The sequence below is a fragment of the Vicia villosa genome, unplaced genomic scaffold (assembly GCF_029867415.1).
Source record: "Vicia villosa cultivar HV-30 ecotype Madison, WI unplaced genomic scaffold, Vvil1.0 ctg.000205F_1_1, whole genome shotgun sequence".
NCBI classification, from domain to species: Eukaryota; Viridiplantae; Streptophyta; class Magnoliopsida; order Fabales; family Fabaceae; genus Vicia; species Vicia villosa.
The window spans coordinates 864,604-883,504 of record NW_026705069.1 but is presented as its reverse complement, the minus strand read 5'-3'; the positions used below and the strand labels follow the sequence as shown (position 1 = coordinate 883,504).

At 29.9% G+C, this 18,901-nt stretch overlaps 1 protein-coding gene across 1 annotated transcript; it reads right to left on the bottom strand.

The window, feature by feature from the left end:
• Positions 1 to 15,233: 15,233 nt before the first annotated feature.
• On the bottom strand, positions 15,234 to 18,464 carry LOC131625347 (scarecrow-like protein 27). The gene is made up of 2 exons (XM_058896211.1): positions 18,178 to 18,464; positions 15,234 to 17,708 (listed from the first exon to the last, which is right to left on the bottom strand). The coding sequence occupies exon 2, from the start codon at positions 17,706 to 17,708 to the stop codon at positions 15,468 to 15,470; it is 2,241 nt and encodes a 746-aa protein (XP_058752194.1). The 5' UTR covers positions 18,178 to 18,464; the 3' UTR covers positions 15,234 to 15,467.
• Positions 18,465 to 18,901: the final 437 nt, after the last annotated feature.

Here is an 18,901-nt window from a genome sequence, read left to right as displayed (position 1 = left end):
AAATTTTAGCAATTCTTATCCACGTTTTTCATTTTATGTAAATACAATAACTCATAACAATATATAGTTTTGAAGGGGTCTCATTGATACAAAATATATTCCAAACCCTTTTTTTCTTTCAATTTAAAGCACACCATAAAAAACCCATACACACTAAAATTTGAAGCCTCCTACTTCAACTATGCTAAGCTCAATAAAGATGGTATGAGTAAAAGTAATAGAGTGGCAGGGTGTGAGGGAGTTATTAGAGATTATTTTTGGAAAATTGTAGTGTTATTTTTCGGAATTCTTAGGAGTGTCGGAAGGTTTATTACTTTTAGGTATTAGAAGAGTGGAGGTTAATGTTGATTAGATGTTGGTGGTGAAAGCTAATAAAGAGGGAGAGATTGATAAAGTTAAATGTGCTTTCATTCTTAAGAATGTGAAAGAGATTATTGAAGATCATGAGGTTATTATTGTTTTCCATGTTTACCGATATTCGAATTTGTGTGTGGATGCTTTAGCTAATCATGGATGCATGGAAAAAAAACTTCTTCATCTATGATGAGGCTCCGAACTTATTAAGACCCTATTTGAACATGAATTCTAGTTGAACGGTTAGTCCTATCATTGTTGTTTTATTGTTTCTTTTTTTCTTTAGGTTTAGGTCATCCCTATTATAAAAAAAAAATGAATTTAAAGACATTGTGTAACTTATTTTAACACAAATTAAAGTGATGATGATCTCTTAAAATAACTTCATAATATTATATACTCCCTAATAATTTTAATAATTGTCACATCAATTGATAACTTTGCATAAAAAACTGAATGTAAAAGTGCGGATTTGAATATGCCACTTTTTATTTATTCAATTTTAAAAAATAGCATTCAGAGAAGTTCCTATAAATTAATTTGGACTAAAAAATATATTAATGACAGATTTACCTGTAGACTATAAATATTGCTCCCACCAAAAATTAGACTTTGTATTCTCCGAACTTTGTTCTTAGTAGGAGCTCGTTTACCACTCGAACCCAATTGCTTGGTTATTTAATTTGTTTTTAAAAAAGCAAAAGACATGCAAACAATTTGATAGAAAATTAATGCATAGTCAACTTGTAAACATGTAAACAAAAACATCAAATATATTGCAGCAGATATAACAAACATTGACATTTTAATGTGAAAAGCTTTTAAAATAAAGATAAAGAAAATCAGTTCTACAATCTAAAGAAATAATAATCCTAGTCTAAATATGATACAAATAATTGTCAAAAACTTGATAAAACAACATAATAAAGTACAAATTGAAATATGAAGATGAAAAAAATACCAAAATCACAACTACCATGAAAACACGTTTGCTTTCAATCTAGATTTTGTTTATGACCCAACCGTTTAAACCGAAAACCTATATATTGCAAACCCACCTTCCAGAAAAAACACATTCCTATCCAACAATGATCAAATCAAAGACATTTTCATCCACAAACATAAATGCTATGTTACAGTGAATTTCTTAAAAATTACAATTAGACATAATTTAACCTTACAAAAACTTATAATAAAATCGGTTTGTAAGATACTAATTGTTAGTTGGTTCAGTGGTGATTGACGCTGAACTTAGTAGGAAGAATCACTGACTTCCAAACCGGACTAAACCAGTGGTGAAAAATCAAAAAAGGTCAATATTAATTTTTTCTAATGATGCTTATGTAGAATGAACACACGATGATGACCAACATAAGTCTCAATAAAACGGCCAACGTTTCGAAGAACATGCACAGCGGAAAAGAAGAACTTGATTTGTCTACAAATTCTTGACAACAAAATACACAAGGAAAAACTCATACATTCAACCAGTATGAAAATTGAAATTTTAAATCAAATATATAATAAGACAATGGGTAATGTTCTAATAAATAACATAAATTATATGTAGGTTCTGTTTCACAAATTATTTTTTGAGTTTATATCTTATAAGCTCATATGACAATAAAAGATATGTTTGGTAACGATTTTTTCATCATAAGTTTATAGTTTATTTTACTAGTTTATAACTTATTTTTTAGACGCTATTTCAAATAGCGTTTTAGCTTATAGCTTATTATTTTTTGTTTCTTTTTTGTCCTTATTATTTTAAATAAAATCCAATAATATCATTTATAATTTATATTAATTTAAAAAAAAAATTATATATTAAATGTCTTTTATGTCATTTTAATTTATCAACAAATTGAACCGCTAATTTTACCAAACACTTCAACAAGCTTACCCGCTATAAGTCAACAGACATCAGCTATAATCGAAAAGCTATCAGTCATCAGCCATCAGTCATAAACTATAAGCTATTAGCTATCTTATCAGTCAACTGTTATTTTTACCAAATAGAGTCGTATTGTCTAATCCTTCTACAATCCTTCTACAGTGAGAACTTTGTTGAAGTGTAATTGCACATTCAATATTTTTGTGCCTTGTGTTGAGCTTTAATTAGTTTGACTCAATATGGGTTTAGTATATATAGCATTTTTGCTTTGTGATTGTAAGAGTGTAGAATCATTCAATTGTAACAATTGTAACTATTTTCAATTGAGTAAAAGTTAGTTACAATTTTTTCCCTCTCTTTCTCTCTCTTCTATTATCTTCATCTTCAACCTTATGTTCCAACAAACTTGTAGGGGCTACTCTACCCACCCTAAGATGCAATTTTTGTTTGTTATCTCCGTCGTCTCCACCAGAGTTGTCTGTGCCATTCGTCAATCTTTGAGCTATCTTGTCGTCTCTTCCTCTAGTCCTAACTACAGAAAAAAATTATAAAACATGAACTATTTTTTAAATATCCAAAAATCAACATGATTTTACTGGCATTTTTAAAAACTACACTAACCAACATGCATTTTTGTTGGCGTTTTTGAAATTCTTGTATGCATGTATGCATTTTTATCGGATGTTTCAAAAATTCTGGAAAAAATACATCTTGGTTATTGCGTTTTTTTAAAATGCCGATATAAATGTATGTGCAATATGGAACTTTATCAGAAAGTGTAAAAATGACGGTAAAAATGCATGTGTTTTCCTAATAATTCAGTATGAATCCTAAATTGCTAGTAAAAATGCATAAATTTAGCAGGAAAAAAAGATTTACTTGTAAACAAGGCCGACCCTGTGTATGTGCAGGAAGTGCTACAGCACAGGGCCCCAAATTTTAGGAGGTCTCAAATTTTTAAAAGGTCCAATTTTTTTCATAAATATTAATCGAAATAAATAAAATGTTATAATAAAAATTCAATAAATCAAAAATGCTATAGTAAAAACTTAATACATACAAAAATTGAGATAGATCAAAACTCAAAATAATTATAATTAAATATATTATTGATTAATACATAAATATAATTTTTATGTGTCTTTTTTAATTATTATAATTGTATTTATATTTTAAATTTGAGCCTATTTTTAAAATTAGAACGGGGCTTCTGCGTTGATTGGACCGGCCCTGCTTGTAAATATGTGATAGAAGATTAAAAAAAAATAACAAATAAATAGTGGAAGATGTGTTTTTTAAGTGGGAGGGTATTATGATAAAAGCTGTAGCAAAAGGGGTACCAAGTGCAATAATATGGGTGCTAGTTAAAAATTCTAATTCATTCCTCTCTTTTTTGTATAAAGATGATTGGGCCCTAACTCCTTTTTCTCACACTTTTCATTATTTTTCCATTTACCGCTTATGCTCATTTTCATTCATTTTGTACGCTCTATATGTCTCAATCTTTTTGTTTTATATTTTCGTTTGCAATCATCATTTAAAAGAAAGTGATTCATTGTACATATGATAGTTCAGATACTTAGCTTTAAAATCATAGAGGGCAAGGCATCATCTTCTTCTATTTAGTGCATGTTTGGATATGCGGGTTAGACGTATGTTTGAAGGGTATTCCACCATAAAAAAGATAAATTACAAAGTGTGAAAAAAATTTAAATAACAAGGTTTAAAAAAAAATACCAAAAAAATAAGTTTTTGTCTAGGTTTTGCAAGACCCCCTGGAGTATGCCCCAAATGAATTGGCGCATTGGTACAAAAATTAGGTGTATGCGCCAGATGATTTGGCGCCAATGTGGATGTTTCTTTTTTATTTATTTATTTTTTTGACTTTTTACAAACACTTATACGCCAAATGAATTGGCTAATTCAAGAAAATTTATACTAATGCGCCAAATGGTTTGGCGCATACTCTAGGGGGTCCTGCAAAACCTAGACACTTTGGTAAATTTTCTGAAAAACTTGTTTTTTTGGTAATTTTTTTTAAACATTGTTATTTAAATTTTTTGTTCACAAAGTGTATCCATACATATCATTAGATTCACATTTATGAGACTAAGAGTGTGTTTGGATGGAGCATTTTAATGAGGGAAAGTAATTTTTTGAGGAAATTAAAAATGATTTGACCAAAATCCATTGTTTAGATGAAAAATATAGAGAATTGTTAAAATGATGTAAATTTATGAAGTATTTTATTCAAGTTATATTTAAAGAATTTCAAATGACACCAAAAAATAAAGAATTTAAAATTGCTCCATAACTTGAGTGTTAAATTGTTTATTATTAATTTTTCTAAATTTGTAAAATGGTCCAATATTTTATTAAAATTATAAATTTATCCCAAAAATTTTCATAAAATTGCAAATAAGTCCCTAATAATTTTCCAAATTTACAAAATGGTCACTTAAAATTTTCAAAAATTGCAAATTAGTCCTATTTTTCATATTTCAAATTTTGGGTCAAAAGTTTTAAAATTAATGAAAATGAACAAAAAATTTAACAATGAATCATTTTAATACTTCATCCAAATAAAAGAATTTAAAATTGAATGAATTTCAATTGAATCATTTGAATTGCTTAGAATTTTAAATTTCTTAAAAAATTTTAATTACCTCATCCAAACACACTCTAAATGTTTCTCGGAAATCTTTTCAAAAGTGGCAAAAAGTTAATATTTATCCATATTTTTCATTTTATGCAAGTACAATAACTCATACCAATATATAGTTTTGATACTATGTCATTGATACAAAATATATTCCAAACACATTTTTTCTTTGAAAAATGATAAACTTACACCAACACCGTAATTTTATACCTACAATATATAAAACTCATTTTTTAACAATTTATGCCTTCTTAATTTTTGTGCCCAAGTGTTTTTCTTTGTTAAAATATATGGTGTAACATAAGAGTGTAGGAAAAGAAGTGTAGATATAGCATAGCTCTTTTTCTTTCTATATAAAGCACACCAATATAACACCCATACACACTAAATAGTGAAAAGGAAAGAATTGTACTATATTAGAAATGGAACTAGTGAACCAGCATATTAAAATAAAGATAAAGAAAACCAGTTCTACAAATTAAATAAATAAGACTGATGGAGAATATGTTTTTTATAAGCAATGAATATATGTAGATAGTGCTAGGGGGTACTCTAACCCGCTTATAAAAGAACACAAGCACGGCTCGGAAAAACCAAAACCTACCAACTGATTAACGCAAATAGTACAAAGGACTTGCAGAATTCATAAAAGTTCCACTTGGTAGTGGAAGTGTTCCCAATCCGGGCCCATTTCCAAACCTTTAACTTAATGTCCCAACTTAAATCAGAGACACAAGCATTGATACGGTTGAAGATAACTTATTCTGAATCTGTTCAATCAACTTGTAAATCTTCGCCGGAATTTTAAGACAATTGGAAAATGGCAAAAGACTGGTGAAGAATTTATCAGTAGAAAAAGGTCAAAGTAAAGTTTTTTAATGAGGCTGATTAAGAATGAACACAGGATGATGTCCAACATGTGTCTCATTAAAACGACCAAGGTGTCGAAGAACCGGCCGAATGGAACAAGAACTTGATTTGTCTACAAATCCTTGACAATAAAATCCACAAGGAAAAACTCATACATTCGACTGGTATGGGAATTGAAATTTTAAATCAAATCTATATGAAAAACAATTAGTAATGCTCCAATAAATAACTAAGGCATTTATACTCTTATTTAATTGATAGACCAATGCTCAATATCTATGGATATATAATAACTAATATTCATAATCATGGCATGTTTTGAAAGACAAGAATACTTACGGTTTCCAGTGTTGTCAAGTTTAAGTGTTTGGACCTTTTACATTAGCTTCAAGAAAAAAGTGTTTTCCTTTAATCCCTTCCAATGTAATGCATAACGTAAGAAGAAAATTGTTTACGTTTCTTCTTTTTAGGAGTTGTGGTAAGCTCAGTATTCGCTTTTCCATAAGATGCCATTCACCTTCTCTAAAGTAAGCCTACCCCTCATATATCTGTAATATACCATAGAGTTGGACATTTTAACTCTCTTGTCATTAACTCTCAGGTAGAGATGAATTTCAGATCAAAGTAGTGAAAGAAGAAAATGCAGTGAAACATCCAACAAAATAGAATAACTCTAAACTATCATCACTTGGGAAAGATTGGGGAGATAAGATAGCATCAAGAGAAAGTATAGGGTAGCCTAATATAATTATCTAATGCAAAAAGGATCAACATAATTCAAGAAAATTTAAAGTATGATATTCGTGTCTATCCTGTTGGATAAATATAATATTCATATCTGGCATATATTTGTGCGGATATCCGCTAAACGACTAATATGTGGGTTTTAAGGTTTCTGCGGATATTTATAGATATCCATTGATAATACTATTTTTCTAAAATATGTTTTGATAAAAAAAATTCAGGTTCTTTTAAAGACACAAAACATTATTATCACATAAGATTCATACAAATCACTCTTATTTTAACAACAAAGATTCATCACATTAATTTCCTTCATTTTCACCAAAACATAATTTCCATACATTTCATTTTTAACAACAAAAAAAAGAATGATATTGTGATTGTGAGTTATGGTGGAAGAGCGGACGACAGAGGAGTAGAAAGAATGGCAGTAGTTGGATGGGAAAAGAGCAGTACTGGTTGGTTGGACGGTAAGGTATGGAGTATAGAATAAGATTAAATATGAAATGATTAATAAGATTGGAAATAAATGTAAAGGTTTTCTTCAAAGAAAACCTCAAAAAAAAATACGAGGAGACAAGTTTTTTAGTTTTTTAGAAGATGAAAAGATAGAGTCTAGAAAATTAATAATATTAAGTCATTTTTATAATTTATTAACAGATACGGATATTTGCGGGCACGCTAACATTAAACTTCTATCCATATCCATTAATAAAGGGGTATTTTAAATATCTATTTATTTTATCTGCGGATATCAATTAAACTACTCTCCCCGTACCCGTGATAGATTTCTCCTCGTACCCGTGACAGATTTTATCCGCGCATTTTCGCGGGTACGAATATTTTTGTTGTTGTGAATCTTGTTGTGAATTAAGACAAAATTCAATATCAATTTGTGAAGCAAAGAATAATAGCAACCAAAATAAATGGTCTACAGCAATAATAATTCACACACAGATAATATAACAGAATAAGGCGGGAAAAAGACGAAGGTTTGTTTACCCAGATCGATCAAACGATCAACTATGGGGAGAGGGCAGCTCTCCAATTCACTATACTCAGAAAGTTGTTACAAGAGATTACATATGAGTTACAAGAAAATAGTCTTCACAGTTCCCAAAGAACAAACTCTATTTTCTACCCAAGTGTTTTTCAACCTCTCCAACTCTCAATATAAAAATCACTCAAACTCAAGGTGTTTAGAAGTATTTTCCAAATCCCCTTAGGCTATGTTTGGGAGTATGGAGGGGAGGGGAGGACTTCCAAAAACAAAATTTTAAAAAAATATAAAAAAATATTTGACATTTTTTGAAAAAATGATTTTGTTTAGAATGATAAAAGATTCATTATCGTTACTAAATTTTTAATTTTCAGAATACTTTTTTATATTAATTTATATGATCTTTAAATTAATATAAAATATTATAATATTAATGAATGGATCAATGAATCGAACCGACCGAACCCGATACTCGTAAATCGCTCGAACCACATTACTTTTCGGCTTTCTGATTTTTGACAATCTCAAAATATGTTTTCTTTTTCTTCATCAACAAAAGTTTTATGACATACTTCAATATTTGTCATCTCTAATCATGTCTAAAAAGATCACTGTCATGTTTACTAGTAGTGTTTATGAGTCAATTTCGTGTCCATTTCATTGCTTCATTAGAAACTCAGGCTTTGAATATTGCAACTAGAGGGACGGAGATCTTGATAGATATGGAACTAAACATCAATTGAATGTAAATATATTTAGATTATCTTTGGCAATGCAGCAGGCTCCACATCAAGTTTTAAAGCCTCAAATGATCCAGAGTCTAGTCTAGAAAATTCAGGAAACAAACTAAATAACAAAAACAATAAAGCAATATGATATCAGTCGACACTCATTAAAATCTAAGCTCAAAACAGGACTAAAGAAAATGCAGATAAGCTCTACTAGTTTCTGAATTTGATTGTGTTGTTCTATCAGCCATTTCGGAAGAAACGTTAGGAGAAATATTCTGCAGGCGTGCATCGATAAGTTTATGCAACCAAGTTAAAAACTAAAAGGAGACAAATTGATTTTCATGATCATACTCATTGGAATAAGGTAACGCTTCTTGGAAATCTTATTACGTGTTATACATGTCAAGATACTTGAAGGTAGATTTAAAAGGAGACGAATTGATTTGCATGATCATACTCTATTGACAAAGTCAACGGACTTAGTTTAGTGGTTAAACACTTCAAGCTTTATAACTCTATTTGTAATGCTTTTTAGCATTTATCTTTTTTCATAGTTCAACGGGTAATCTATGAAGCACGGACACAGAAAACAGGACAGTGAAGTTGATCTATCAATACTGATAATAACTAAAACAAATGAATAAAATAAACACAATCATAAGTGTCTGTGTCAGTTTTGAACACCAAGACTAACACAGACACATCTTTTTTTAGAAGTGTCGGTACTATCAGAAAAATATTGTTGAGACACTTATTGGTTGTTGAGTTAATTATGAGTTGTTGAGAGTATTAGTTATATTGTTGAGATAATTATGGATTTGTGAGATAACTCTAGGCTGTTGTGAGAATAGCTCATATTGTTGAGATAATTATGGATAGAGATAATTGTTTGTTGAGGAAAACTCGGATTAGGGTTTTAGACATGGGCGGGTCTACAGCCTAGTGAGCCCGGCATGCGCCCGGGTTCAACCCCTCCTTTCGTTGTATACTCCTCATCTAATAATCGATTTTTAGACAATACCATAGGCAAAATTAGTAATTTTTAGACAAAATTAAGGGTAAAATTAGTAAAAACAGGGTGTGAAATTTTGACAAAATCAAGGGCAAAATGAGTAGTAACAGGGTGTAAAATTAGTAAAAATATGGTGTAAAATTTTTGCTCAGGCTCCCTAAAATTTATGATTCCGCCACTGATTTTAGTTAAACTAAGACCTCGTATTATATATATGACTTGTAACACTGTAATCTATATGCAATTCACAAGACATAATAAAGGAAACTATAATTACTCTATAGTCGCAGACGTCAGTAATTTAGCTGACCTACGTGAATAAAATTTTTGTGTATTTATCTATTCACGTTACTATTATAACAATCTTTTAAGTAGTCAAGAAGAAATAGAGAAAACTAGGACAAATATGTTTATCTTGTAGATTCATGTAGTCTCTTTTTTGAATATCCATGTTGTAATTGACTAGCAGATTTATAGGCAATTTTACTTCCATATCTTTGAGATGAATCAAAATGTTTTCAAAAAAAAATTGTGTTTCATATTTAAAATATATTTAAAATTGCATTGCAGTCGGTGTTATTTTATTTTAATATTTTGTCCATATCTAAAATATATCTAAAATATATTTAATTTAATTTGTGTTATTTTAATATTTTATTTCAACATATGTGTAATTCATTTATAGTTTAATTGTAATTTTATCACTTCATTTGTCTAGACATGTACATGGAATGGAATCACATATACATTTAATCTATAAGATTTGTACCCAAGAAAATGTTTACATTCCATATATTCAAATTTATTCTATAAGTGGCTGAATTTTGACGTGACTACTTTTGAATTCTTTCACTTGTTTTTTATGCAATCTTCAGTTTTTTTAGATTTTTAAGAGCTTTCAACGGTAAAAAGTTTTAAAATAATAGAGAAAAATATTTAATTGTGAAAAATGAAAGGTAAACCTTGCTTAGTTCATTTTGGGGGTAGGAGGTACAGACAATAGGGTGAAAATAGTAAGCCTGGAAATAACCCAAATGGCCCAATCCCTTGTCTTCTATTGGGTTATTACCATTTTTGCCCCCTGCCATATAGGCGACTTTTGGTTTACCCTCTGTAAATTTTTTTTTTGTAAAACTAACCTTGTCAAATGAAGATTCTGTCATTTTAGACCTCGCCAACAAATGGCACATGCCATTTGCATATGTGGCATGCAGATTGTGTAATTCTTTTATTTTTTAATTTTTTAAAATTCAAATATGCTGACATGTAATTATATTTTTTATTTTTTATTATTTTTAATTCCACGTCATATTTATTTTTTTAATTTTTTTTTAAATATTTTATTTTATTTTTTATTTATTTTAACGTAATATATATATATATATATATATATATATATATATATATATATATATATATTATTTATTTTAATATTATTCAAATTCAAAACACATAAATATTGAAAAAAATACCTGCGGATTTACCTACGGATTTTAAAATACCTGCGGATTTACCTGCGGATTTTAAAATACCTGCAGATTTACCTACGGATTTTAAAATACCTGCGGATTTACCTGCGGATTTTAAAATACCTGCAGATTTACCTGCGGATTTTAAAATACCTGCGGATTTACCTACGGATTTTAAAATACCTGCGGATTTACCTACGGATTTTAAAATACCTGCAGATTTACCTGCGAATTTACCTACGGATTTTAAAATACCTGCGGATTTAGCTACGGATTTTAAAATACCTGCGGATTTACCTACGGATTTTAAAATACCTGCGGATTTACCTACGGATTTCAAAATACCTGCGGATTTACCTACGGATTTTAAAATACCTGCGGATTTACCTGCGGTATTTTAAAATACCTGCGGATTTACCTGCGGATTTTAAAATACCTGCGGATTTACCTACGGGTTTTAAAATACCTGCGGATTTACCTACAAATTTTTTTTAAAAAAATAAAATAAAAAAATATAAAAAAAAAATAAAAAAAATTATTTCAAAAAAAAAATTATTTAAAAAAAAATTGAAAAAAAATTTAAAAAAAAAAAGAAAATCCACGTGGAAATAAAAAAAAATCAAAATAAAAAAATATAATTCCACGTCAGCTTAGCTGAAATTAAAAAAAAGAAAAAAGAAAAAAAATGCCACTAAGCACGCCACATAGGCTTTGGGCGTGTGCCATTTTCCTCCAAGGTCTAAAAAAACAGAATCTTGAAATGGCAAGGTTACTTTTACAAAAAAAAAATTTACAGGGGGGTAAACCAAAAGTCGTCTATATGGCAGGGGGCAAAAATGGTAATAACCCTCTTCTATTTGTATAAGATGTTTAAGCCCGATTTCAATTTTCTCACATTTTTCATCAATTTCTCATTAACCTCTTTTAATATGTTTTAATATTTGTTTGCAATCTTCATTTAGAAGGAAGTGATTCCTTGCACATATGATCCTTCAGATACTTAGCTTTAGACACCATAGGGGGCAAAGCATCTTCTTGTTCCTAAAACTTTTTAAGAAATGAAAATTGAGTCACTTGCAAGAAATAGAATTAATTAACATGACAAATGAACAAGAGATGTAATTTCATTTTAAAAACATAATTATTGGTTTCATAAATAAATAAAATATTGTCTTTAATTTTTATAAGTTGAGAAAGTGGTGATAGTTGGAGGCACTATTGTTAGTTATTTTCGAAGTAAATTTTAAAATTAAGAATTCAAGCCCTACTTTAGATTCATATTTATAAAAATAAATGTTGGAAAACTTTTTGGCAATATTTACCCATATTTTTAGTTTTATATAAATATAAAATCTTGTACCTACATTTATGTATTTTTAACCAGTCATTACTATATGATATGATATAGATGCAAAATATAATTCAAAAATATATATTCTTTTGTTTTGTTGCAGAGAACTAGTGGTAAAATTCACATATTAAATATTAATAGTGAATAATGTGTATGACTTGCAAAAATAGTTATCATTGTATAAAATACTATAGGACAATACAATATTTTTTTAATAGACAATTTTTATCTAATAAGATTCGAATTTGAGACTTTGAGAGGAGTACACTTTTAAGACTTAAACGTTTCAATATTAGACCAGACTTTATAATATATTTTTAATTATTTATATTTGGTAGGTGATGCATTAGACTATATACTTTATATTTGGTAGGTGATGCATTAGACTATTTACTATATTTATTTAATAGATAATATAATATAATTTTGACTGGTATAAATATATATTAATGTTTCTGAATATACGTGGAGAAAAAAAATATATATATATATATATATATATATATATATATATATATATATATATATATATATATATATATATATATATATATATATATATATATATATATATATATATATATATATATATATATATATATATATATATATATATATATATACTTTATATTTGGTAGGTGATGCATTAGACTATTTACTATATTTATTTAATAGATAATATAATATAATTTTGACTGGTATAAATATATATTAATGTTTCTGAATATACGTGGAGAGAGAAATATATATATATATATATATATATATATATATATATATATATATATATATATATATATATTAAGAATGTCAATTTACATCTGTTAATAGAAATTCTTGTGGAAATTATCTATTTGGAGCATTGAAGTTGGAGATTTTCTTCCTCGCGGAAACGGGCATGGAGAGAAAAGTTCTCCATATGACATTTTGTGGTGGGGATTGAAAAAGTACCTCGCTCCGTGGATTCCTCGACTCCGGCCATATTATTTAACTTTTATATTTTGTATATTATATAATATATAATTATAAAAATTTACATTAAAAATATTAATGTATTAGAAAATAAATAGTCATTGGTGTAACATTTTGTTTTTATGTGTTATTGTATAATGTATTGTTTCACTATCCAAGTACCTAACTCTAGAAAGTGCACTCAATACATAAAATGTACACATCGTCTTCTCATTTTCTTTTCTCAATTATCTTTGTCTCCTCCATTTATCATCATCTCCGTTCTCTTCATCATCACCACAACAACCACTCTCTTTGTGCTTATGGTAATTACTCTTTTAATATTAAAAAATACATACTAGTTTGTGAAATTTAGTAATATAATACAATCCAGTTTAATTTGATTGAAATTTTAAAATATAAATCACAAATCGAACCACATGATTCTCTTAAAAAATAGTTCAAACACATCCGAATCAAACACGATATTTTTATATTTTTTTTTGTGATTTATACTTAAATTGATATAATAGCTAGAGTAACGTTATCTTGCATAGATGGTAATAAATAAATAAATATTAAATAATATTTTTATCAATTGTTAAAATTCTTGATTTATAAATAGCAACACTTTATATTAATAAATAAATATTTATCATTAAAGATTAGACTTTAAAACAACTGTTTATATCCATTTAATTCACTTAACAATTACTAGTACTTAATAGAGGTGGACAATCGATCGGTTTAAGTCGGTATCGGGCCTAAAACTTAAATTCAACGTAAACTGCGGTTTCATTTTAATGATCCTATTTCGATCGGAAAAAATTTGGTTATCGTCAATTTGGATTAAATCGATTAAGTGGATAAGTCGGGTGGGTTTTATCGGTTTAATATTTATTGGAATAAACTCATTAAAATGACTATTTTTTTTATAAAATTTCACTAAAAAATAAACAAAATTTTAAAATAATTAAAGAATAACAATTTTTATTATTGATTATTATTATGGGATAACATTTCTAATATTATTGAAATTATTTTGGTCATTATTACACTTTAAACTACAAAGTTAAATAACATTTAAAATTTTATAGGACATGTTCTTATATTAGTGTGATAACACAACGATATCGTTAAACTATAAAATGATAAAAATCTGACAATACTGTGACTTTTATTTTTATAATATGTTAGTTTTATAGTAATAAAAATAAATAAATTAAATATTAATTGAATTCGGTCGGATTTAATTTTTGACAGATTTAAAATAATCATCCGAGCTCGATCGAAATAACCCTACAATATTCAAATTAAACAACTAAATCAACCTGAAACATAACAGATCAATCGGTTTGAATCGGGCGGATAAAATTTTTCTACCCTAGTACTGAATTAGCCTATACCAAATACCAATAGAGCAATACGAGTAGAGCTACTAGGCTTGCCCCTAATAATTTCTTGTTTTAATTTAAAAATAAATAAAATAGTCAAAGTAATGATTTATATAATCAGTTTTTTTTAATTTTTATCTTGGAGACAGCTACAGAGAAAATTTCTTTATATGAACGTATGAATACATTGCATTTACATCTAGACAAGACCACAATAAATAATTAACAAATAAAGTATAGTTATTTAAATCTAGCAACATTTTGACATTAGGAAAAAAAACCTGCCCAATCATTACCTAGTTGGCTAGTTTTATATTTAGGTCAAATACATAAATTAAAAATATCTCACCAATAATTATGCATAAATTTTCTTTTGGTGTCAATGTAATGTTGACTAAAATCACGTAATTTGAAAAAAAAAAAAATATATTAATCCAACAACTACCAAACCAAATTGAATCTATCAAAGATACACACAATTAAATTCAATGCCTTCTAACAACATACTTGCATAAACACAAATTTAATTAGTACAATATTTTTCATGCAACGTATTAAACTCAATATAACACAAGTAATAGATGGACTTGGATTCTCTCCGGCCGATTACAGACGGTTAGACTGCAAGGTTTCTCTCTCATCTAACCGTCTGCAACCGACCGAAGAGGGTCCATTACAACACGAGCCACTTCGTAACCTCATATAAATACTTGATGCAGCTAATGAACACAATAAGCTTATTTTCATAAGTTCTTCCAAACAAGGCCTAAGACAAAAACTAAAGCATAAAGAGACCATTCATTCATGCCCAAATTGTTTGTTTCTTACTAAGCAATAAGCTTTTGAGTTCAAGATGACAAAGAAACATTTAAGGCTTTTACATAAATACTAATAATAGAGTTTTGAAATCATAGAAACCAACCCATTTAGTTAACAAAACATTAGGGTTTGGATTTCATAAATAAGCCTAAAAATTACACAAACAATTACATAAAAACTTTAACATAAAAGTTACCAATCAATAATCACTTCTTCTTAGCATCTCCAAGTTGAAATTGAGATGAGTTCTTTCCTCTGCCAGCATAGAACAAGAGATGAAGGCTTTCTTTCCACTTGAAACCCTCGCACCGGTGCCCGTTGAACCAAACATTCGGCTTGCGCTTCCGTGAAGTTGCTGAATGTGAACGGAGAGAAGCCGGATTGAAGAAACATGTTCCTCCATGGAGGTAGTTTGTCGGGGGAGCGGTTGTTGTGGCCGAGGACAATTTTGTTGATGGTTGGTTGGATGAAATGACGCTCGATCTTTTGGAGTACGTCGAGGTTCACGTTAACAGCGTCTAGTGATTCGAGCAAGGACGAGTAAGATTGAAGAACGTGAACAGTGTTGGTTGGAAGAGGTGCGTCGATTCGGTCGGAGTTTTTATCCAGTGTGACGATAACTTTTGGCCTCAGCTGCTTGAGAAAGTGGAGGGCCAGAGGGAAACATGATGGATGGTTTATGAAACTCAAAACAGGAAAGTTCACACCAACGGCCTCGTTGCTATCGAATAAATGACCCGGTAGAGGAAATGACGGAGAGCTTAACGATTCGATGTGCAAAGCGTTGAACTCAAACGGCATGTTGAGGTCTTTGGCGTACTGACTCAAGTTCTCTCGGGTGAAATTGAGCTCAATCTCATTGCACGACAAGGGCGATACAACAGCAGTAATCTTAAGTGAAGGTGTACCGTTACCTCTTAACACAAGCTCTTGCATAAAAGAAGACCATTGTACTCCAAACCCGATATCGAAATCGATAACATGAATTCGATCGAACCTTTCCAAGGCTTCAATGAGGGCTTGATTACAAGTAAAGTTGGCAAACTGAAGAACAGGCGATATCTCGGAGAAAGACTTGTAAGCACCGATTTTGAATATGAAATTAATCGGCGAAAAAGCATTGAGATTGTTGTTACTGTTTGAATGAAGCATTAGTTGTAAAGCTTCCTTAGTGTAAAAAGCAGCCCTATGAAAAGGCTTACCAATTGGTGAGAGCTGGTGATTGAGCCGCGCCAATATCCCTTGCGCTTGAACCGGATTACCAGCTTCTATCAGCTCGGCAGTTTTGTATAGTTGATCGAATATACTCTGCTGAACCTGATTGCTTGCATCGTCTCCGGTGGTAGTAGTAGAACTCATCTTCTGCTGCTTCGCAAAGGGCACAACCGGCGATTGCTGATGCTGCTGCAGATGATGATTGGGAAACAATGGAAGCTGTGTTTGCTGATGCTGCTGCTGATGCCTCCGAGCAAACATTTCTTGACCAGAATCCAGAAGCGGTAACCTCGGTACCGGATAATTGTGACCAACCGCATCGAAAAGTGGCCGTTTCAACTGATTCTGAGAAGAAAAAACTTGTTGCTCTTGCACTTGAGGATACGGCAATGGAACAAAGAAAGACGGATTATCAGCAAATTGAACTTGATTGTGATTCATCATAAAATTAGGGTTAATAACTTGAGGCTTCTCGTCTACAACACCGAACCCTTGTTGTTGCTGTTGCTGAGAACAAAACACACCGGAAGTTGTCGACGATGATGTCAACATAGGATAGTTACCAAACATAGATTCATGACCAGGTTTCACATTGTGACCATCCAAATTTTCAGCATTGAAAGGAAAAACATTATAATTCCCAACAGAAGGGTCCATGTTCAAACCTTGTTGTTGTTGATGATGATGTTCCAAAACACCGAAACCGCCATGAAAATCAGCATTTCCAGAACCACAACCACTGTTTTGCAGGATTTTGTTCAAACCAGCAGAAGGGTCTTCAACATCTCCCATGATTAACCTCAAAAGAGACTGATCTTGCCCCTCCCAATCCTCCATTCTCATACCACCACCACCACCACCACTACATTTCTCTTCGCTGTTCTCGAACCCTTCTTCATTCGAGTTCGAGTTTGAAAGACGAGCGAGATTCTCCGAAACTACCATCGAAGTGTTGTTGTTGTTGTTGTTGTTGTTGTTTGAACCACTACCAAGAGAAGATGACATTGTTGAAGATGAAATTGGAGGACTAGGGCTTCTTCGTGAATCAAGAACAGAAGTAGGCTCCACATAGCAATAATCTTGTTTGTCCAACGTTGTCCAATTCTGATGTTGCTGTTGTTGTTGATTCAAAAGCAATGAAAATGAATCTGAAGCTGTTGAAGAAGTTGAAGTTGAATTTGAAGTTGAAGAGAAATAATCCAACACTCCCTTCACTTGAAATTCCTCAAAAGGTAACTTCATCTAAACAACACAAAAAAAAGGTAACAATTTGAACATGAAAACAAGAACAAGAATAATAATAAAGAGTGACCACAAAACCAATATAAACCTAAATGTCCCCAAAGACATCAAAAATCAAAAGACCTTAAAGTTTGCAACTTTGTTCTCTTCTTACCCTCTCCCCCACAAAATCCACTACCCCATAAACCTATTTCATTTCAAATTAAAAAAAATGATTTTTTTTTAAGTTTTCAAAAATGGGTTTTGGGGTTTTTTCACAAATCCACAAACTAAGCTTAGAAATTAAGCAAATTTAGATTCTTTATGAAAATTGAACAAAACCCATTTGAAAAAAAGTGATTTTTTTTAGTGGGGTAATCATTTTGAAAAATGAAAACCAAAACTACAAAAAAAATCATGACATAAAAGCATGTTATGTTATTCACAAAAAAAAAACATTAAGAAAAAAACATGAACAAGTTGAGAGCACCTTAAAGTTTGTTGTTTTGTGTGATGTTGTGTGACATGTTGAGGTTGATAGAGTTGAAGAAGTTAATGGAGAAGAAAGACATGAATGTTAGAGAGAGAAAGAGAGAGTTTTGATGTTGTTGTTGTTGTTTGTGTTGAAGAACAAACACAACACTCTTTGTTTGTAGCTTGTGTTTTGTTAAGATGGATGCGTGCTGCGTATAAAAGTGGTAAAGTGCTCTCTCTCTCTCTCTCTCTCTCTAGAACTTTCTCTCTCTAAAACTCTATCTTTCTCTCTCTAACTTTTTTTTAATGTTTTTTTATTTTGAGGTTTTTAAAAAATTGTATTTTTTGTGTAACTTGTCTGCATACGTAGTTTTCCCTCTGGTTGGCAGAGGTTGCAGTTTCTCTCAATTGAGTTTTGTTTCCATAGTTTCGGTTGTGGCGCGTGGAGATCAAACTCTTGTTTTATGATATTTTAATGATGTTTCCAAATGTAAATTATTGATAAAATATTGTTTGATTCTAGAAATGTGTGAGAGATGTTGTCATTGTAATATTTTAATGTGGTTTGCAACTAATTCATGAATCTAGTTACAAATTGTTTAATCATTTAAGGTTTAATTAAAAATGATTTTATGGTTTTTAAAAATCTTTTGAATTTAAGATTTTTTTATAAAATATTTTAAACGATTTGATACTATAAATAAATATTGATTTTTTTAAAGAGAGAAGTTTTGAAATAC

Bases quoted from the DNA above. Each gene is read 5' to 3' on its own strand.
- LOC131625347 (XM_058896211.1), bottom strand. From the start codon at position 17,708: ATGAAGTTACCTTTTGAGGAATTTCAAGTGAAGGGAGTGTTGGATTAT.